General features: G+C 38.5%; 1 protein-coding gene across 16 annotated transcripts in view; it reads right to left on the bottom strand.

Annotated features, from left to right (window-relative positions):
• Positions 1-24,341, bottom strand: part of LOC120531014 (tumor necrosis factor receptor superfamily member 14-like) — a 174,282-nt gene that overhangs the window by 72,737 nt on the left and 77,204 nt on the right. For 15 of the 16 annotated variants that reach the window (XM_039755943.1, XM_039755944.1, XM_039755948.1 and 12 more), the window contains 2 exons: positions 12,607-12,706; positions 4,715-4,840 (listed from right to left, as the gene is read on the bottom strand). In XM_039755943.1, coding sequence (XP_039611877.1) covers positions 4,715-4,840; positions 12,607-12,706 — 226 coding nt within the window. The remainder of the gene's footprint in view (positions 1-4,714; positions 4,841-12,606; positions 12,707-24,341) is intronic. The other variant, XM_039755955.1, reaches the window with a different exon arrangement.

Raw genomic sequence — 24,341 nt, 5'->3', positions numbered from 1 at the left:
GTTATAATGACATCAGTCGAACACAAAAGCACAAGGGAAGGATGCACTGCACTGGGGAATGAAATGAATTAGACACAAATACATGGAGGTTGAAAGGTAATATATTAAAAGACTAGCTGTCATCCGTGGCTCTAACCATGTAGTAGTGAAACAGGGCAAACTTTAAAAAGCAAAAACAATATTTTAAAAAATGTAATAATTTGTATTGAGAAGAATTTATACTGATAGCTTTCGTATCCAAGGGACTCTTGATACACAATATTTTTGGTTTTGCTTTGTATGTAAGTCGGAACAGGTACATTATTTTAATAAATGCTACTGTTGACCGACTGTAACCAAGTGCTCTGCCAATTCATGATGGAGTTTCACCTCTCTTTTTATTATTTCTACTTTATTTTCAATGGTGATGGTTTTTCTCTTCTTTACTATATCACCAGCATTTGCATCAGATTTGTATTTCAGAGACGTTCTTGAAGGGTGAAGACAAAAGGTTAAGATGAGCTCTTCTGCACAGTACTGTACACGCTATCACAGCAGGAAGGCACATGTTGTCAACACATCTGATGTACTGACAAGAGACAACTTCCTGCATTATACATAACAGTACAGGCAGGCTTGCTATTGAGAATGAATGGGGGCGGCGAGGGGCAGTTCATTACCAGCCCACCTCACAGTCACCTCCACTACAGTATGCTGCCTGCAGTGTCCGCCCAGCGAGAACGAACATGGTGTCGCCAAAGGCGTGTAGTGAATCACCAACCAACGCCCCCATTGAACAGGCAGCCATCCGAGGCACATCACAATGCTACCCCCCGCCGCCCCGTTCACCCTCAATGGCCTCTGTTCAGCCACAACTGGGTCACCGCTTGCAGCATTACCAGCTGCCCACCGAGAACGAACTGGGCAGCTGTGTATGGTGGGCGGGCAGTGAAACCGCTTGCCGCTGGGAGCCACCCCGAGGGACACTACATTGTACGAGAAGCGAAATCGCCTCACTCCAGTCTCCATCCAGCGAACGCTTACAGCATCTCCAGGTCGAAGATGACTGAGCGGTAGTTACTGAGGCGCATGCTTCGCAGCTGTCGCCCCGTTCATAGGTCGGATGTCCATAACCTGGGGACTACCTGTACTGAGACATTTATTCAAGCCTTTTTTAGGGGACTAGATTACTGTAATGCACTCTTAACTGAATTGTCTAAGTAAGACATCAACTGGTTGCTATTAGTACAGAATGTAGCAGCAAGAATCTTAGCATTGTTACATTTTTCTCCTTCCTATATGTTAGGAATGCCTGCTCCTCCATATTCCAGGTTGCAATTTTAGATCTTCTAATAGTGGCCTACTTATTATTCCAAGAGCTAAGCATAAAAGAGGGGATGAGGCAGTCATTTGCTGTTATGCGCCAAAAATCTGGAATACTTTACCAATAGAGGAATGCCAGGCCAACACTGTGGATCATTAAAAAAAACCATAAAAAGCCACTTTTTTAATTTAGCTTTTAAGAAGCTACATTTTTACTTGTGCTCCTAATGCATGACACATGCATAGAATTATATTCTTCATGGATCTGCAATCATTATTAATCTCTACTTCTCTCCACTTTCCTTTCTATTTTTTCTGTGGTGGCATTCAGAGACCTGATCTAAGCACTTTGCATACACCTGTGATGCTCGATTGAAAGTGGACACCTCAACTATCAAAAAGACCCACTGCATCGAATCATCTAGGATGAAGCCTAAAAACAATAAGGAATGACCTAAGTACATTTATGTTAGGAAGAATGCACAGTGGGCTAGGCGGTGTTTTAGATTAGGATCATTGTTTTTTTCTTCAGAATATCACTCCTGGAGTTTTTTTCTTTTTTTTTGTCTTTTTGTCCTCCCCGGCTATCTGTTCCTAACGTTGTACTTATCTTTAGAGACAAACAACAATATTATATATATGGACTTTACATTTCTACTAATTATATGTCTATTTTATCTAAGTGTGTATTGATTAATTTTTTTAAATGTTATGCTTTTATTACTATTACCTAATTTTAATGTGTTCTTCTTTTCTAGTAATTATTTCTATGACATTTAGTAACGTACTTTCAGCTATATTCTGTGTATGAAAATGTGCTTAGAAACAGACGTTGTTGTTGACTTGAAAAAACAAATCCTTCAAGAATGAAATTCCCTATGGTAAATTAATGTATATCAGAATGATGAAAAAATAGCTCTGACTTGAAAAATATGAATTAATCTAAGTCTGAAATTTTTTTTTTTTGTTGTTGTTGTTGACTTATAAATCTTTTTTTGTTTGCTTACAGTTGTCGGTGGTAAGAGTGCAAACTGAAGGACATGGTAAAAGTAGTTCCTAGATTACTACACACTGAAGGACATGGTGAAAGTAGTTCCTAGATTACTACAACCTACGTGTGTAGCATGTGAGGCACCAATGCCATTAATGTTCAAAAGTCTCTCAACATCACTGCATTAAAGTAACAAAAAACATACAGCAGTCCTTTTTCACATCCATAAATCATCCTACCACTAACACACTACTACAAAAAGACAAATTAAGGTGACATTAAAAACAAACAAAAAAATAAAAGGGACCTAAAATCTTTATGGATTTTATTAGTCACAATATTTTGACATGTGATAATGGTATCTGATAACTTTTTATTCAACTTACAATGGCACATACAGAGGTAGAGTCATGGTCGAAATTATCGGCACCCCTAGAATTTACCCAGAGAATGCACCATTTCTCCCAGAAAATTGTTGCAATTACAAATATTTTGGTATACACATGTTTATTTCCTTTATGTGCATTGGAACAACAGAAAAAAAACAGAAAAAAAGCCAAATCTGACATAATTTCACACAAAACTCAAAAACCGGGCTGGACCTTTTCAAAATTGTGGGTAAATCGTTTTATTTCAAGCATATAGTGCTCATTTGAACTCACCTGTGGCAAGAAACAGGTGCTGGCAATATAGCAATTAAACCTGAAGCCAGTTAAAATGGAGAAAGGTGGACTCAACCTTTCTGTTGTGTGTCTGAGTGTGCAACACTAGCATGGAGAACAGAAAGAAGAGCAGAGAATTGTCTGAGGACTTGAGAACAAAAATTGGGGAAAAATATCAACAATGTCAAGGCTACAAGTCCATCTCCAGAGATCTTCATGTTCCTTTGTCCACTGTGCGCAACATAATCAAGAAGTTCACTACACATGGCACTGTTGCTAATCTCCCTGGACGTGGACGGATGAGAAAAATTGATAAAAGACTGCAACGAAGGATAGCCCGAATGGTGGATAAACAGCCCCAATCAACTTCAAAACATATTTAAGCTGTTCTGCAGACTCAGGGTGCAACAGTGTCAGCTCGAATTATCCGTCGACATCTGAACGAAATGAAACACTATGGCAGGAGAGCCAGGAGGACCCCACTGCTGACACAGAAACATAAAAAAGCCAGACTGGAGTTTGCCAAAATTTACTTGAGGAAGCCAAAATCCTTTTGGGCGAACATCTTGTGGGCAGATGAGACCAAGGTAGAGCTTTTTGGTAAAGCTCATCATTCTACTGTTTACAGAAAACGGAATGAGGCCTACGAAGAAAAGAACACAATACCTACAGTCAAACATGGTGGAGGTTCTAAGATGTTTTGGGGATGTTTTGCTGCCTCTGGCACTGGATGCCTTGACTGTGTGCAAGGCATCATGAAATCTGAAGACTACCAAAAGATATTGGGGTGCAATGTAGGGCCCAGTGTCAGAAAGCTGGGTCTGCTTCAGAGGTCATGGGTGTTCCAGCAGGACAATGACTCCAAACATATCTCTAAAAGCACCCAGAAATGGTTGAAGACAAAGCGCTGGAGAGTTCTGAAGTGGCCAGCAATGAGTCTGGATCTAAATCCGATTGAACGCAAAATTGCTGTTGGGAGAAGATGTCCTTCAAATCTGAAAGACCTCGAGCAGTTTGCAAAAGAAGAGTGGTCGTAAATTCCAGTTGAGAGGTGTAACAAGCTTGTTGATGGTTATAGGAAGCGCTTGATTTCAGTTATTTTTCCAAAGGGCGTGCAACCAAATATTAAGCTGAGGGTGCCAATAATTTTGTCCAGCCCGGTTTTTGAGTTCTGTGTGACATGATGTCAGATTTGGCTTTTTTTTCTCTGTTTTTTTGTGTTGTTCCAATGCACATAAAGGAAATAAACATATGTATACCAAAATATTTGTAATTGCAACAATTTTCTGGGAGAAATGGTAAATTTTCTTGGAAAATTCCAGGGGTGCCAATAATTTCGGCCATGACTGTACATACTCCAGCAAGTGTCTTCTGGGAATTGACTTAATATTCTCGTGGCTTGAGATGAATTTTGGTGTTACTACACAGCACTGCTGGCTAATTATTAAAAGGCAAGCACACTAATATTCAAATCTGAACTCATGGTGTTCTGGACAGAGTTGTAGCAGATAGTTATATTCAAATTATGTGAATATGTCTACAACTGTAAAATCTAAAACTCTCTCTAAATGTAAATTAAGTTACTGGTAACTTTAACTACTGCAAATTAGGAAAATTGTTTGCATTACATTGACATGTCACTGCAGATACTGAGTACTTGCTTGATAGTATGCTTTATCAAAATGATAAATGAACAGAAAATCTGAAGAAATGAAAACACTGACAATAATACTGGTGTAGTTTCACCACACAGACTCACCTTCATCACAATCTCTGCATACTTCACATTCAGGTAGGCCATTTGGGTGATCAGTATAAGTTTTATCTACACAGGGGACACATACTGTACTAGAGTCTGCAGTGCAATGCTTATATACTCTGCTACCTAAAAAATAAAAAGGGAAATACATATTTAGATCAGTAAAATATCTAGTACTAACCAAATATCAAGAGTTTTAATTGCCTATGTGAAAAAAGACATTTTGCACTATGAAACTAAAGGTAAAAAGTGCAAGTACTGACTATAAAGAATTGTTTATTTAAGGAAATAGTTATTCAAATACAGTGCACCCGGAAAGTATTCACAGCGCATCACTTTATCCACATTTTCTTATCTTTATTCCAAAATGGATGAAATTCATTTTTTCCTCAGAATTCTACACAACACCCCATAATGATGTGAAAAAGGTTTACTTGAAGTTTTTGCAAATTTATTAAAAATAAAAAAACTGAGAAATCAAATGTACATAAGTATTCACAGCCTTTGCTCAATACTTTGTCGATGCACCTTTGGCAGCAATTACAGCCTCAAGTCTTTTTGAATATGATGCCACAAGCTTGGCACACCTATCCTTGGCCAGTTTCGCCCATTCCTCTTTGCAGCACCTCTCAAGGTCCATTAGGTTGGATGGGAAACGTCGGTGCACAGCCATTTTAAGATCTCTCCAGAGATGTTCAATCGGATTCAGGTCTTGGCTCTGGCTGGGCCACTCAAGGACATTCACAGAGCTGTCCTGAAGCCACTCCTTTGATATCTTGGTTGTGTGCTTAGGGTCGTTGTCCTGCTGAAAGATGAACCGTCGGCCCAGTCTGAGGTCAAGAGCGCTCTGGAGCAGGTTTTCATCCAGGATGTCTCTGTACGTTGCTGCAGTCATCTTTCCCTTTATCCTGACTAGTCTCCCAGTTCCTGCTGCTGAAAAACATCCCCGCAGCATGATGCTGCCACCACCATGCTTCACTGTAGGGATGGTATTGGCCTGGTGATGAGCGGTGCCTGGTTTCCTCCAAATGTGACGCCTGGCAGTCACACCAAAGAGTTCAATCTTTGTCTCATCAGACCAGAGAATTTTGTTTCTCATGATCTGGGAGTCCTTCAGGTACCTTTTGGCAAACTCCAGGTGGGCTGCCATGTGCCTTTTACTAAGGAGTGGCTTCCGTCTGGCCACTCTACCATGCAGGCCTGATTGGTGGATTGCTGCAGAGATGGTTGTGCTTCTGGAAGGTTCTCCTCTCTCCACAGAGGACCTCTGGAGCTCTGACAGAGTGACCATCGGGTTCTTGTTCACCTCCCTGACTAAGGCCCTTCTCCCCCGATCGCTCAGTTTAGATGGCCGACCAGCTCTAGGAAAAGTCTTGGTGGTTTCGAACTTCTTCCACTTATGGATGATGGAGGCCACTGTGCTCATTAGGACCTTCAAAGCAGCAGAAATTTTTCTGTAACCTTCCCCAGATTTGTGCCTCGAGACAATCCTGTCTCGGAGGTCTACAAACAATTCCTTTGACTTCATGCTTGGTTTGTGCTCTGCATGAACTGTCAACTGTGGGGCCTTATATAGACAGGTGTGTACCTTTCCAAATCATGTCCAATTAACTGAATTTACCACAGGTGGACTCCAATTAAGCTGCAAAAACATCTCAAGGATGATCGGGGGAAACAGGATGCACCTGAGCTCAATTTTGAGCTTCATGGTAAAGGCCGTGAATACTTATGTACATGTGCTTCCTCAGTTTTTATATTTTTAATAAATTTGCAGAAACCTCAAGTAAAATTTTCACATTGTCATTATGGGGTGTTGTGTGTAGAATTCTAAGGAAAAAAATGAATGAATCAATTTTGGAATAAGGCTGTAACATAACAAAATGTGGAAAAAGTGTGAATACTTTCCGGATGCACTGTATGTTTAATGTAATACAAAACTTGATTTCAGTTTCATTATTACTGTAATGGATTTTCCCAGAATTTTTAGGTTAATTTTCTTTTAATACTAACTCTGATACAAAAAGAAAGAGCCAGTGTTTATTGATACAATCCCTTAGTCCAGACATACGATTCAGCTAAAACAAATCACTTCTGTTTGGGACTATCGATTTATTTATACATACTTTGTGAAAATCCACGATTTATTACATCAGACATAAAAAATGCATGTCTCAAAATATTATACTTATCCCTTATGATCTCATATGATGTACATCAGCTGAGATATTCAAAAATATAAACTGTTCTAATTTTTAAAGTCAGGCTACAGTTTTACTAATGCCTCAGTTTTGTGAGGACTTCTTTCATATCTTAAAATCTTCCTTTTTACAATAAAATAAATCAAATCATTCTTGTTTTTTGTTCCATCAACTCGTTAACACCTATTTTCCATCTCTTAAATGTTTTTTTTTTTTTTAATACTCTCAATTATATCTATGGTAAATTCAAGTGTTCACACATTGAGCTAAATATTACAAGCTAAATTTCTGAAATTTGTGAAAATGTATTTAATTATAATTAAATTAATTAGTAATTTTATTGAAAATTTAGTTTCCTCTACAATTTTAGGTGAAACCAATAGATTTTTACAAATATGCATTTGTAATTTCTGTATCACGTGCGATTTTCAAGAAAACTGCAATTACGCATTTAACATTGTAACGTCTCCAGTGAAATAGGCCTACACTACAATATTGTAACGTAAGCAGCACAAGGGAAAACTAGAAAAGTTTTGTCACATATTTTCGTTTGTAGTCGCTGTCCGATGCTTCGCATATCAGTGTCCAACAATTGCCTCCCAGCATAGATGGACTCCAGTTTCCCTGCTAGCGTTTCTCCATGTTGGCAATATCTTGGTGAAACCTTTCACCTTGTTTATAACTGATGGTGCTGAGGTTGAGTGGAAAGAAGTCCAAGTGGGAATGAAGAAAATGTATCTTTAGTGACATGTTGCAGTTCATTGACTTGTATTCTTGGAGCAGACTTTCAACCTGTTCAACATAGTTTGGTGCCTTGTAGTTGCCCAGAAAGTTAGAAACAACATTCTTGAAGGTGGCCCATGTGACACGTTTGGCACCCTGCAGAAGGCCATCAAAGTGACTATCCATCAACATCTCTCGGATCTGTGAGCCAATGATATGTAGGTCAGATTTTGACATTGATGATAGAAAAAATGGTCACAGTGGAGTGGTTCAGCTGAATTCATTCTTTATTAATAACTAGCAAATTACCCGCGCTTCGCAGCGGAGAAGTAGTGTGTTAAAGAAGTTATGAAAAAGAAAAGGAAACATTTTAAAATAACGTAACATGATTGTCAATGTAATTGTTTTGTCACTGTTATGAGTGTTGCTGTCATCAAGGATTTGATTATCATTATTTCTTTCAATCAGGTTCGTATTTGGAGGACGTGTTGTGTTCAAGTTACATTCCGTGTTTGTCAACCGTTGTAAAGATAACAGGTTTCATTCATCGAAGTATTCACTACCCAAATCGGTACTCATGAATCTAAGATGTTTTAGGGCATTCCCGGTATTAACTTGTGGATTTGCCTGCGAATATTTAGCAGCAGCGTGTCTATTAACTTGTGGATCTGCCTGCGAGTATTTAGTGGCAGCGTCTCTATTAACTTGTTGATTTGCCTGCGAGTATTTAGCAACAGCATCTCTATGAACTTGTGGATTTGCCTGCGAGTATTTAGCGACAGAGTGTCTATTAACTTGTGGATTTTTCTGCGAGTATTTGGCGGCAGTGTCACAAAGCTGTTTCCATCTAGCTGCATCAGAAAATGTACCACGACTTCTGATACGCCTCCTTTTTACTGTTTTCTCACAGCTTGGATTGCTGCTGTCATAATCGGTTTGAGTTTCATGGTTTGTTTCAATTACATTAGTATTTGCAGCACTTTTTGTGTTGAAGTGACATTTGGCATCTGTCAAGCGTTGTAAGCATACAACTGGTTTCATCGATAACTTCGCATCCAGCTTTTGAGAGTTGAAACATTCATAAACATCAAAGTGTCCACTACTCAAATCATCACCTGTGAATCTAAGATGTTTAAGAGGCACTGGCGGTTCTCCAAAGGTGTAAAATATTTGGCCACTTCGGTACACTTGAAAGTGACAACCGAACAATTCAGCGGCAGGCATCAACTCACATGCAGAACCATAGGTGAAGGGCTTAAGCATTTCACTCTTATAGTGCTCCTGTGTAGTATAATTATCTTCTGTACCGTCATCAGTCCACACCTTGAACCTGTCCCAGTCATTCAATACATAAGACACAATGTTCCTCTGGATATCAAGAGTGAGCCTGATATGGCTGTGCAATATGTAACACAGAGAATGTAAAAGGCAGGCGGCGTCTCCGGGCATGGAAACCACTTGGTAAGTGACAGTTCTTTGATCGATGGTGATCACCTCAATAGACATGTTAATGGTGGTACGGTTGGAACGGTAAAGGAAATGGGTACCTGAACAGTAAACTAAGTCTAAAATACCTACACAATAACTATAATCGTAATAAACGAACAATAAAACAGCGGAGAAGCCATGGATTAAATAAAAAGGCTACAGTTATCAGCAAGGAGACATGAATACCATGGCGAAGCAATGAAGGGAATGAAGAGACTGGAGCAACAGACGGCCTTATATGGGCAGGCAGCCAATTACGTGGGAGGCGTGGGGATGGGGGACACAATATAGGCAGGCAGCCAACTACGTGGGAGGCGTGTGGATGGGGGACGCAACGCAGCCTCACACGGCGACCGAGCTGCAGGCTATGGACGTATATAATGTACGTAAGTAGAATTCAGTTATGACTGTTACGCATAGAATTTCGAAATGAAACCCACTTAACTTTTGTAAGTAACCTGTAAGGAATGAGCCTGCCAAATTTCAGCCTTCTACCTACACGAGAACTTGGAGAATTAGTGATGAGTGAGTCAGTGAGGGCTTTGCCTTTTATTAGTATGGATTAAACATAAGCAAGCTCTGTATGTGGTGGGTTCCAGAATATCTCAAGCTAATGAATACAGACTTGGAGAAATCTCATAACAGAGGATGAAAATTGGATACATCACAACAACCAGAATCTAAACAGCAATCAAAACTATGAAAGTATTGATTCTTCAAAAACAAGAATTCTGTGCCCAAGTTAGTGTTGGCTTGATCATCACAGAACTTTTTTCATTTAAAAAAAGCAACATGCAAAAGTCAATATTGCGATGTTCAGCATTTTCTTTAGAACTTCTGAATATTTAATAAAATCTGCAAAGTCTCCGGTGTTTTTTTTTCTAAGCATATTTACTTCAACTCTGTCCACGTTGCCTTGCGGTGATGAGCCAGAACAAAAAAAGCAATGATAAGAATAGTAAGAGTTATGAAAAGTCAGGATTAGACATGCTGTTTTCAAATGGTTTGGTTTTTCAAGAATGACAGTTCAAGCAGTACAGCATTTAAAAATAAAACAAGTTACTGCATATAAAAAGGCCATCTGGGCCCTGCAATTTTCTCTTCTGCTTCCTCAGTGAAATGGGTCACTGGTAAGTGAAGTTCATAAAATATTTGATGATCATACTTAACTTGCACCCAGGAAATACCCATACTTTGCCAGTGGTCAAATAACTACACTAACTGGTAATTCACATCACAACAAAAATAAGACATAAAAGCCCTCATCCACTGCTGAACTCAGCTACTGAAACATTACAGGAATAAAAGTTGCCTTCATAGTTTGTTTTTTTCTTCAATGTTTGTATATTGGTTATGATGTAAACTGCATTACTGGTCATTTTATTTTAATTTTGAGTTTGTATTTTTGTTTTGGTACACAGTACTAATCCCTGAGGGGAAACTGTCTTTTTGCATGATCTTTTGGTGTTAGAACACAGGGTCATGTTTCACAGGTGAATTCAGTTTCTTAATGACTGCATTAATGCCTGTCCTGAATTGATTTGAAGTTACTGTATATTGTGTTGTCTTATCCCATTTACTCTTGTATTTTGTCCTTGTGCATTTACTATAACTTGTATCTAGTAGGGGTAACAAGCAGCCGTTCACTGCCTTTAATATTTACCTTGTACTGTTTCCCAAGTTGTGTGCTTCTGTGATCAAGCCTAAATATATGTACTGTATATAGAGTTTAAAAAAACTTTTTAAGAAGTTTATCTAATATCTATACAATGTTTATCGTATTTATCTTTAGTGTAACTTTATAAAAAGCATTTATTCACAACTTTAAACACAGTATATGCTGGCTCATAACATTTTACTGTTTAGCTTGAGCTGTCAAAATCACTTTATTGTATTTTACTCATTTGGTATAGATTAACTGATTTGTTTCACTATTTATTTTAGGCCACACACATAAATAGATGTCACCCAACTAAAGAACTGAATTTTCTTATTTTTAGAAAATTGACAAAAAAGAATCAGATACACTGTCCCACTCTGTGCTCTTTTCTATGAATCTCTGACCAGACCAGAGAACCAATTACAATTACAAATTATGTAGATCATAAACAAATCTGTAAAATATACATATGTACGACAATCTGTGATTTTTGTGGTAACGAATCAAGAGCTGAACTGTAGAGGTGATATCTTTTACTTGGATGTTACAGATTGCATTGAGAAATGTAAAGCTGGAAAAAATATTGGTTTACATGTTTTCATTTAAGGCTGTAAAGAAAAAAAATGGGAATATTTATTCATATTGTAAAAAGAATGAGTCGGAGACATCATGAAGAGTTGAGGCAGCCACTCATAGCACAATGTGCCTAGATCAGTGTCCAAACCAGAACTATCGGTATTGAGGCAAGATGGCTGGGAAATTAAATCACTGGTGCAGGAACTGGGAGTGGCGTCCTTGTTCCTGGTAGTGACGTCATCATCTGGGCTGGAAACAGACGGGATTTCCCAGGAAAGGTCTGCAAGGGACTGAGACAGATAGTCAGTACACTCCGCCACCCCCGGTCTGGTGTAGAATTACTATTGTTTAGGCCCTTCAGCTGTTTCCTTTGCGCACATGTGACAATATATATATGTATAGTGACGCGTACTTGCACCCCAAAACACGAGGTTGAGTCTCAGTACATACAGCAAAACCTGCTTTACTCACCTTGAAACAGGAACAGCAGGGTTATTTATTGCAGCGGGAACTACCACTCTCCTATACAGAGACACAGAAAGTGGACATAGTCGGGGCCAGGTCAGTTGCCAGTTATACTGTTCCCTACATTTATAATTTCCCATGCATCACCCATCAGCAACAGGCGCTTATAGTGTGATCTTGATCAGCTCGTAGTTGTTTCCATGGCGCTATGCTGCTGCTCTGGAAACTTGTGGTTGCAATTATCTTTAAGTGAGGAGATAATTCAGTTTTAAAATATAAACATCCAGAGTCAAAAGCAAATACAAGGCAGTTGTGAAAACAAAATTATCCAGGAAAAGGAGATAAGGGAAAATATGAGATACACAAATAGATACGCCAGACACATAACATAAATAGGAGGGGAGTTCAAACGGTATATGAACAATTTGAAAATTATGCAGTATATGCAGTGGATAGAAACTGATGCAATACAATATGTTTGTGATGTTTTATGGGTAGTTTGAAGATGCACAGCACAATACTCATCCATTAGACTACTTAAAGCAAAGATCAAATGAACATGGACCCTTTACTGCAGGACTGCACCATTGATGAACAAGGTGCCATATTGAGATTTCTTTGGGCAGCGGAAGTACAACCTGCTGAAATTCATCAAAGAATGGGCAAAGCCTGTGTACCTTAATGTCCACTTACTGAGTAATTGATGTATTTTACTTTTAAGTATTTAAAAATGTAACACAAGATTCTCAAAAAACAATAAAGTTTCATATAAAACTAAATACCTGATGAACACATTGGGCAGCATTCTCCTTGTATGAAATATTCAGCTGGCTCACAAGCAAATGCTTTCTTGATGAATGACTGCAATATTATCAGCATTTTCTGAAATAAAAATGGCACATTTAGATTACTTTATTAAAGCGACAAAAATATATATTACCAGCTAAGGTTATCAGGCTACAGTAAGTATCTGTTGTAATAAAGTTACTTAACATTTGCTTGTTATGAGAATTACTCTAAAACTGAACTAGAAAATTTGTAAAAATTCATGTATATTAAAAAAAACAAGTTAACTGTTTTTACTTAAAGTAAAATTCTCCTTGTTTATAGGTTTATATAGAGTTAAGTAAAGAGTTGTTTTTAAGTAACAACAGGTAATACTAATAACATTCTGCTGCCAACTGACTTAGTAGATACATGATAAATTAGGCAAAATATGGCAAGACATATATAAAAAAACAGCTGCAAATGATTATAAAATTAATTAATACAGTCACAAATTAAGTGATTCACAGATAAAAAATAAATGTTTCAATTATATCAGTAAGACAGCATCTTCAATGCATTCAGCAAAGAGATAAGTGGTTTCATTTACAAATACTTGATGCCCATTTTTCATGTCAGTTCAAGTTTTAAAACTCTTGATGACTAGATAGTAGCCAGTAGCCACCATCAGCAATAATTAGATATTAGAAATGACAATAACATAGCAAGTACAATAATGTGCTTTCCAAAAGCAATGCAAAGAGAGAACCCCTTCTAAAACAGTTCTTTGTATATGATAAACCAGCAATTGGAATGAAAAAAATTACAATAAAAAAACATAAGCACGGGCATAGAATGTTTACTTCAGAACTATAATAATGAGCCATTGCCAAGTTCTAAAAACGTTTTGAACAGAATCTTGTAAAGAAAGCTTGATTTTTCCCAATTAAACTTATAATATCTCTTTCCCACAGATTTGTGGAAGGTGTATTAGGATTCTTCCAGATGTGCAAAATAAGACATTGTGGAAACAGATTGGTACAGAATATTACAACCAATTTTTCATAGCAGTTTTAACTCATGCATTACTCAAGTGTTAGGAGTGATTTTAAATAAAAGGCTGAAACATGCTGAAACTTCTCATATTCAAAGGGTTTTCATGATATACTTAAATGTTACTGGAAGCAGCAAGATAAAGTTACTGCAGCTCTTATAAGGCCACGGATGTAAGAACAAGTACCTGAGACATCAATACCGTATTTCCCCAACGAAAGGCCACGGCTTATACATTAATTTTACAAAATGCGTATTGGGGTGGCTTGCTTAAATGGGGCGGCCTATCTAAAAACATTTGATAAAAGTATAATTCAGTGCACAAAAAGACGACATGCTCAAATGATTTGTTGAATTTAAATGTACTGTTTATTTCAAAAAATCAGATAGTGACGATGTTCATAAATACAGTTAAAATAAGTAAGTCTATAGTTTGAAAAGCATATGAATTATGAATTGTCCAGTAGACAAAAAAATTATGTCAATTAATAATGACGCCATCATTGGTTCAGTGATCACTTGGTGCTGCTACATCTAGCCTCTTCTTCACATTCGTCTCTTTCTCTTTGCTGCAATGTAAAAATTGAACTTTTTCAGGGCTTTGCTACATTACATCCTAGTATATAATACAAGCTAGGAAAAAAGCAAAATTTAACAGAAATAAAAGGAACAAAAGTTTATTGTTAGTTTTTAATTTTCGTTTGAATGACTGGAGGGTGGGGGTACTGCAGTACAGCAATGTCAATCATCTGTGTACATGTAAATTCTTCAGAATAAAATTAGCAACACTGAAATTAGGCTTACCTTACTTCAAATTCTTCAAACTCAGATCTGTAATTGTTGTCGTCGCCGAGGAACAACTCGATTGCGACCTGTGCTGCTTTGCTGTTGCTGATGTCGGACACTCTTTCGTCACCGGTATCACTCTCAGATATTGCAGACGTTGCTTGTGCTGCTGATAGGCTTGTAGGTGGAGGAAGGATTCCGGCTTTGTGAAAACCATTCTGTATACTTTCTGGATTCACGCTGTTCAACTTGACTATACGTCGCACGTCGCTGCTGGCCAGACGGAATGAATGTATGCTCACCATCTGTCATCCATTTTTCCCACTCGACCCTCACAAGGTGCTTGAATACATGATTGATAGCAACATCAAGTGGCTACAGTTTGCATGTAAGTCCACCAGGTATTGCAGCGACGTGACCACCAACTTTGTTCACTGCCTTCTGAACACTATCCATCAGATGAGCAGACATAGAGTGGAAAATTAGCAAGGACTTCTTCTTGTTAAAAAAAACAGTTCCAGGCTGCCTTTTGTAGCATTTGTCCACCCATTCCACCATAACGTCTTCATTCATCCAGCCCTTCTTGTTCACTGAGACCTCGATACCCTTTGGTAATTTTTCCTGTGGCATTGTCACCCTCTTAAAAATCACGGATGGCTTCATCTTTTTGCCACTTGCCGCGCAAGCTAGAACAACCGTAAAACTTGTCCGCTCATGGTCTGTGGTAGTTACTGATATGGTCTTTTTGCCAACCTTATCGACAATGCGTGTTGATGGAATATCCATCTGCATCGGGACCTCACCCATGTTGATGACGTCATCTGGTGTTAGTTTCAGTGTCTTGATTTCCTTGCCAACAAACTCTCTAAAAGTGTCAAGTTTCTTCTCCCAGTCATCTGGCGATCTCTGTCCCACAGTCGTTCTGGTTCGGATAGATAGACCATTTTGTTTCATGAAGCAAGAAACCCAATTATGATCCCCTTTGAAGTCTTCAATTGCCATTTCATTTGCCATTCCTCGTGCCTTCAATTTGATGGCTATTGTTGAAACTATCCAATTGTTTTCACGCTGTGTGAGAATCCAATCTTTAAGCCGCTTCTCCAAGTTTGGCCATTTTGCTTCCCTTGTATGCCTTGCACACCTACATGGCGGAAACGCTTGCAAAGCTTCCACATCTTTCCGCCAGTTTCTTATTTTTTTTTTCACCTACTTCAAACTGGCGTCCAGCTGCACGACTGCCATTTTCTGACGCGAAAGCAACAACCTGGAGCTTAAATTCTGCAGCATAGGGCTTGAGTTGTGGCATGATATTGGTAATTGCAAAATGTTATCAATTTAATTGTTCACACTCAACTATAATGTCACTATAGAGTTGCAAATGCCTATAGGGGCGTGTCAAATTAGATTCTTTTACTTCAGATTGGTAAATTCAGTAACGCCACGGCTAATAACAATGGGTGGTTTATCTTGGAGTTTTAAAATATAAATGAGCATTTCCTGTGGCTTACAGAATGGGGCGGCCTCCAATATGGGGCAGCTTTTCATTGGGGATTTATGGTACACCTTTCACTGATACTGATTCAGAAATAAAGCTAGATTATAGGCAGTGGCAATTATGCAGCAGTGAACTTGGAAGTTGGTTTTAACAGTAGTCCCAATGTTTCCAGTCAAATCATATGTCTTTCCCTGCTACTTCTGTACCCTGTAAGTTAATGTTTTGACTACAGGGAATATTGTCACAGCACAGAGGTCATAGCTTCATGCCAAGTGTTAAACACTTGTCATTTTTCCTAAAGTTTTTCATAAAGTCAGTCAGGACCCATAGATAATGGGTCAATACAGTCTGCAATAGCCACTGTTCCGGAGTTGCTTCAGAATAAACTAATCTAGTTAGGTGTACCCTATGCTGTCTGCCAGTGGATTATGAGCTTCTTGACAGATATGAAGCAGTATGTGAGACTGGGCCCTTTTATGTCAACTAACATAGGCACTCCCCAAGGCTGTGTTCTTTCACCCCTCCTGTTTCCACTTTACACAAATGACTGTAGAGCCACAGACAAATCTGAAGTGTGCAGATGACACAACCATAATAGGTCTCATTTCCAATTATGACCAGTCTTCCCATCAAAGACAAGTGGGTTGTCTTGTAGAGTGATGTTCTTGTAACAACATGGAGTACAATACTATTAAGACAGTGGAAATGAAGACCGATTTCTGCAGACAACTCACTAACTATCCACCCTTGCAAATTAATGGCCAGACTGTGTCTATGGTTCTTTCGTTTAAATACCTGGGAGATACATTAATATAGGACAAGCACATTTTCTCCATCATCAAGAAAGTCAGGCAGAGATTGTTCTTCCTTCACCAACTTAAGAAGCTTGGCATATCAAGGCATATATTATTAGCCATCATTGAGAGTATTGTGACCTTCTCCATCACCGTTTGGTTTCCTTCTGCCTCCTCTCTTTCTAGGACTTGGTTGCAGTGACTGATTTGTTCAGCTGAGAAAATCATTGGCTGTTGTCTCCCAACATTAAAAGAGCATTAAATAATTGTAGCTGACTCCACCTACCCCAGCAACCAGCAGTTCATTAAATTGCCATTAGAGAGGAGTTACAGGTCTATTGCGACCTGAACTACACGCCATCTCCGGAGTTTCTTTCCTGAAATTATCCAGATCCTAAATAAACTTATATACGGTTATTCCTAACTGTTTTTACAACATATAACTGGTAACTGTGCTGTTTGTCTATTTATAAATTCTTCATACTTGCTCACCTTGTACCATTTGATATCTACAGTATATTGTCTTGTATAGTTTTTCCATTTATTTGAGTTAACTACTGAAGTTTGTAAATGTTTTGTTCAATAAATTGTTCTATTTGTATAGTGGTTTGCACAATGTCAGGTTAATAGAGGGTTGAAATTGTGTTGTCTTGAGTTGGTAATGTATTGTATTTCATATTGTGCACCTAACCTAAGTCAATTCTGATATGTTTCAAATGCTTGCAATAAAGTGATTCTGATTCCGAAATAAGTGGACAATCATTGTTGGAGAAATATTTGATGCTACCTCACTAAACAAAAAAAAAAAAAAAAATTGGATGTTTTTCCAATGCAGTAACTTCATCTATACTAATAAAAGGCAAAGCCCTCACTGACTGACTGACTGACTGACTGACTCACTGACTGACTCACTGACTCATCACTAATTCTCCAAGTTCCCGTGTGGGTAGAAGGCTGAAATTTGGCAGGCTCATTCCTTACAGCTTACTTATAAAAGTTGGGCAGGTTTCATTTCGAAATTCTACGCGTAATGGTCATAACTGGAAGCTATTTTTCTCCATTTACTGTAATGGAGTTGAGCTGGATGGCCGTGGGGGGCGGAGTTTCGTTTGACATCATCACGCCTCCCAGATAATCACGTGAACTGACTATCAACGCAGTACGTAGAAAACCAGGAAGAGCTCCAAAAAGCGCTAAAGATAACATGCATTATATAATTGAGAAGGCAGCGAAACAATAAGAAGAGACCGACTGACATTTACAACCATATTCATGAGTGCTGCTACTTCAGAAACAAAGCACGGTGTAAACTTAAAGTTTAAATTAAGTTCATAGACAGGCTGCCGCTGGTGTTTGTCATGCCCACGGCAATGCGGGATACAAGTTTAATCAGAGAACGCAGGATATAAATGAGAGTTTTGATCACTTTGTAACTAAGTTAAAATTGCAGGTGAAGGGCTGTGCTTATGCAAATTCCGAGAGACTGTGTTTGTGGGGATTGACAGTTAAGGCGGGTGGAGGAGTCACGTCATCATATCCCCTCCCATTTACCTCATTTCGCTCTGAGCTGAGCTCCACGGCTAACGCCGTCTTCCGAAGCAACTTCCTCACACTGCCACCAAATACTCACAGAAAAATCCACAAGTTAATACACACCCTGTCTCTAGAGTTTCTCCACACTCAATGTATTCCTCGCGTCCCCTTTATCCCCTCTGATCTCCCATTTCAATTCAGATGCCTCCAATTTCCAGTAAGGCTCTGCTGCGCGATGACAAGTAATAAGTCTCAGGGACAGACCCTACAAAACAATGCCATTGATTTCAGGCAAGATTGCTTTTCTCCTGGACAACTATACTTGCATTCTCAAAAGTGACCTCGCGCAGCTTCGTCATATTACAACCGGAGTGCAGCCAGAAACTTTTAAGTGCCGGGTCTTACTTAACATTAAATTAAGCCGTGGACATCGCAACATCACACAAGAGAGCAGCTCACGTGAACTTACTGAACGCAGTAGTGCGAGTGATCACTTCCATGCATCAAACCTGTTCAAAAAACGCATTACACAATTGACAAGATGATGGCTTTATATGGCGTTCATTTATAAAGCAGCGAAGAGGCTGTGTGAAGGCAACTACACAAAAAAATTATACCCCCTGATCTCCCATTTCAATTGAAATGCCTCAAATTTCCAGTAAGACTCTGCTTCGCGATGACAATTAATAAGTCTCAGGGACACACCCTACAAAAGGTTGCCATTGATTTGAGGCAACATTGCTTTCCTCCTGGACAAAACTACAGTAATCCCTCCTCGATCGCGGGGGTTGCGTTCCAGACCCCCCCGTGATAGGTGAAAATCCGCGAAGTAGAAACCATATGCTTCTATGGTTATTTTTATATATTTTAAGCCCTTATAAACTCTCCCACACTGTTTATAAATATTCCCCGCAGAGTTATACAGCATAATCCCTTTGTATTCTCTTAGATATTGGGTAAGATTCATTGAAATTATGTATATAAACACACTGTTTATATACAGTAAAACCTAAATATTATTTTAAAGATATTGAGTGTCTCTGATATCACATCACATGTTACAGCCATTACGATAGACATGCCACCAGCAATAAATACGTACAATGCAACAAAAATAGTATACAGTAAATGTGTGTGTACAGTGACACTAAACGTACGCATACATGTACTAAGTACTGTAAGTAGAAAATTAATTATGGTTACTCACCAACAATGACACGATGACTTGTCCGATAACAATGAGTTTTATTTTACTGCACAACAAAGGAGAGCGTTACAGCCCTTAAAGGAGCCACTTCAGACGATTGTGTAGCACTGCCGTTGTTCTTCTTTTGGCAGTCTTCAATCCAAATCCCTAAAGCAGATTCCATCCAGACTACTGCCTTATTACATCCACTTACAACTTGTTTTGCACCCTGGTTAAAAGGACACTGCGGCCGTAGATCTTATATTCCTTTCCTACTTTTAAATAAAAGAATCGTAGCCTTCAGCAAATCCAAAACGCTTACCTTTTCGCAATCGCTAACATCTTCCGTTTGCTGGGCACGCCCCTGAAGCAGTAGCAGATCGCTTTGGAGCCATAATGAAGGGCTTGACTATGCACAAAGATAAACACAAAAGAGCACAACTCTTTACACAGCGAAACACGTTGATGCTGAATGAGCGAGACGAGACTTCCTGGTTAACACTGCATTCAGCAAGCAGGAACTTAACTGCATGCTCTGATTGGTTAGCTTCTAAGTCAGGAGAAGTTAAATGCGTGCTCTGATTGGTTAGCTTCTCAGTCATCCGCCAATAGCGTCCCTTGTATGAAATCAACTGGGCAAACCAACTGAGGAAGCATGTACAGGAAGTAAAAGACACATTGTCCACAGAACCCGCGAAGCAGCGAAAAATCCACGCTCATATATTTAGTTATGCTTTCATATAAAATCCGCGATAGAGCGAAACCGCGAAAGTCAAAGCGCGATATAGCGAGGGATTACTGTATACGTTGCATTCTCAAAAGTAATAATATATATATATATATATATATATATATACAGTAATCCTCCTCGATCGCTGGGTTGCTCCAGACCCGCGATAGGTGAAAATCCGCAAAGTAGAAACCATATGCTTCTATGGTTATTTTTATATATTTTAAGCCCTTATAAACTCTCCCACACTGTTTATAAATATTCCCCGCAGAGTTATACAGCATAATCCCTTTGTATTCTCTTAGATATTAGGTAAGATTCATTGAAATTATGTATATAAACACACTGTTTATATACAGTAAAACCTAAATATTATTTTAAAGATATTAAGTGTCTCCGATATCATGTTACAGCCATTACGATAGACATGCCACCAGCAATAAATACGTACAATGCAACAAAAATAGTATACAGTAAATGTGTGTGTACAGTGACACTAAAAGTAATGTACATGTACTAAGTACTGCAAGTAGAAAATTAATTATGGTTACTCACCAACAATGACACGATGACTTGTCCGATAAAAATGAGTTTTATTTTACTGCGCAACAAAGGAGAGCGTTACAGCCCTTAAAGGAGCCACTTCAGGCGATTGTGTAGCACTGCCGTTGTTCTTCTTCAGGCAGTCTTCAATCCAAATCCCTAAAGCAGATTCCATCCAGACTACTGCCTTATTACATCCACTTACAACTTGTTTTGCACCCTGGTTAAAAGGACACTGCGGCCGTAGATCTTATATTCCTTTCCTACTTTTTAAATAAAAAGAATCATAGCCTTCAACAAATCCAAAACGCTTACCTTTTCGCAATCGCAACATCCTCCGCTTGCTTGGGCACGGCCCCTGAAGCAGTAGCAGATCGCTTTGGAGCCATAATGAAGGGCTTGACTATGCACAAAGATAAACACAAAAGAGCACAACTCTTTACACAGCGAAACACGTTGATGCTGAATGAGCGAGACGAGACTTCCTGGTTAACATTGCATTCAGCAAGCAGGAACTTAACTGCGTGCTCTGATTGGTTAGCTTTTCAGTCAGGAGAACTTAACTGCGTGCTCTGATTGGTTAGCTTCTCAGTCAGGAGAACTTAACTGCGTGCTCTGATTGGTTAGCTTCTCAGTCATCCGCCAATAGCGTCCCTTGTATGAAATCAACTGGGCAAACCAACTGAGGAAGCATGTACAGGAAGTAAAAGACACATTGTCCGAGAACCCGCGAAGCAGCGAAAAATTTGCGTTATATATTTAGTTATGCTTTCATATAAAATCCGCGATAGAGCAAAACCGCGAAAGTCAAAGCGCGATATAGCAAGGGATTACTGTATATATATATATATATATATATATATACACACACACCCCGATCTACATACTGTCAAATAAACGAACCACACACCCTAGCGCAACATGAGAGGCTTCGCCTTTAGCGCGACGCCTGAGGTTCATTCACGAGTGGGTGCAGTGAGTGTGTACTGCCTGATGAGCCCATCAGACAGTTGGATTTAGTCTTTAAATTTCTATGGTGAAGAAAATTTATGCAATGATGATTATATTTAACTTTCATTCCTACTAAACATATTTCTGTCGACCAAATAAAAATTACTTATATTTAAAATTTAAATAGAACTTGAACAAATACTATAGTTCATAATACCCACGCACTACGTGCACGTAAGATTAGGAGTCATCCGTTTTAACAAGCAGCGTATTGCACTGATACTAAATAGCCTGCCCATTTAATTATTTAGGAATGGATAGATAAATTAAGATTTTGTACAAATAATTCTTTTAATTTTTCTTCCTCAATGGATTCTGGCACCCCCAGCAACAGCTGCTCGCACCCCAAAGGATATATATATATATATATATATATATATATATATATATATATATATATATATAGATATAGATATAGATATATATAGATATATAGATATATATATAGATATACATATAGATAGATATATAGATATAGATATAGATATATATATATAGATAGATACAGTATATACATATAGATAGATATACAGTGGTGTCAAAAACTATTTGCCCCCTTCCTGATTTCTTATTCTTTTGCATGTTTGTCAGACAAAATGTTTCTGATCATCAAACACATTTAACCATTAGTCAAATATAACACAAGTAAACACAAAATGCAGTTTTTAAATGATGGTTTTTATTATTTAGGAGAAAAAATCCAAACCTACATGGCCCTGTGTGAAAAGTAATTGCCCCTTGTTAAAAAATAACCTAACTGTGGTGTATCACACCTGAGTTCAATTTCCGTAGCCACCCCCAGGCCTGATTACTGCCACACCTGTTTCAATCAAGAAATCACTTAAATAGGAGCTGCCTGACACAAAGAAGTAGACCAAAAGTACCTCAAAAGCTAGACATCATGCCAAGATCCAAAGAAATTCAGGAACAAATGAGAACAGAAGTAATTGAGATCTATCAGTCTGGTAAAGGTTATAAAGCCATTTTTAAAGCTTTGGGACTCCAGCGAACCACAGTGAGAGCCATTATCCACAAATGGCAAAAACATGGAACAGTGGTGAACCTTCCCAGGAGTGGCCGGCCGACCAAAATTACCCCAAGAGCGCAGAGACGACTCATCCGAGAGGTCACAAAAGACCCCAGGACAACGTCTAAAGAACTGCAGGCCTCACTTGCCTCAATTAAGGTCAGTGTTCATGACTCCACCATAAGAAAGAGACTGGGCAAAAACGGCCTGTATGGCAGATTTCCAAGACACAAACCACTGTTAAGCAAAAAGAACATTAGGGCTCGTCTCAATTTTGCTAAAAAACAGAGCAGATCACAACAGGTGAATTGAGCTTTGCAACTAGCTGGATAGACTTCTTTTCCTTGTCCTTCTTTGCCCGATGTCTTCCCAATGCAAATGACCACAACCCTAATAATAAAAATGTGCCTACTGATCTGCCAGCCACAGACCCAGGTAGAAATGACAAGAAATATTTACACAGAAATAAACAAATAATAACATTAGAGGCCCAAGATGTCTCATTATTATTAACACCAAAGCAGTTTTTCTCTAAATTGTACCAAATTAGTCGTGCACAGCATGGGTTTTATTTACTTTGGTTTGAAATTCAAAACAACCTCCATTTATTGCTGTTCGAGGGGCTCATGAAAAAATGTTAAATGCAGGAAGCAAGTTAAAAGAAGAAAATAGTTACTGATTTCTCAATACATGCCTGCCTTTGCTGTGCTTGGGAACTTGTTTTGTAGCTTCACTGCAGTTATATGTACAATTACTGGATTTGATCCAATTTGAACATGTCCTGGTTTCATCTAATTAGTGGAATTATTATTTTGCTTGTTGTTGCTTCAGATTGCAGATTGCAAATGTGCAATTATTAAACCACCATAGTCTGCCACCTGATTGCAGCACAACCTATTCAGCTTTGCATTTGATTTTCAAAACCAAAAAAAGGCTACATTCACAAGGCAGTTCAATCTTTTCTTTGCATCTTTAACTGCAGCTGAACTTTTTAGGGAAATGTAATTAGCAAGAAACAACTTGAAGCCAAACTATTCAGAAAGGCACCACTTTTGAAATGACTGTTTTGCAACCAAACAGTCTACATCATACTCTCACCAGTCCTGCCTCCTCTTATTAACTACAAACAGACAATTCATGGGCTAATGAAGCTGAAGACATCCAGCACTATTATTCTGCACCTGTATGACAAAATTGTTTTTACTCATTTTTCACATGTAGGGCACATTCAAGATATACTGTGTATCATGCACACATACAAGATTTGGATCACTCATAAAATTAATTTGAGCAGCACTAAAAAAATTATCTGAAATGGGGCAACAATCAGGACAAAGGCACCTTTAGCTGCATTGCTAATACAGTCTTAATCTTTTACTTGTAAACGACAACATAAAAGTAACATTAAATGTGTGAAAACAATTAAGCTAAAATGGGAAAGTTAAATCAGTGTTCTACTGTAAATTCTGACTGATTTATGCTAGGGGACCTACCTACCCCATTTTGGGCCAGGATTGGGCGGCTGAGGAAGGGGGCATGAATTTTGCATTACACTAGTGTGTATAGATGATTGTGGCTTGAGATACAAAGCACC

The sequence above is a fragment of the Polypterus senegalus genome, chromosome 6 (assembly GCF_016835505.1).
Source record: "Polypterus senegalus isolate Bchr_013 chromosome 6, ASM1683550v1, whole genome shotgun sequence".
NCBI classification, from domain to species: Eukaryota; Metazoa; Chordata; class Cladistia; order Polypteriformes; family Polypteridae; genus Polypterus; species Polypterus senegalus.
Note: the sequence above shows the minus strand (reverse complement) of the source record. Positions and strands in the feature narration are given on the sequence as shown.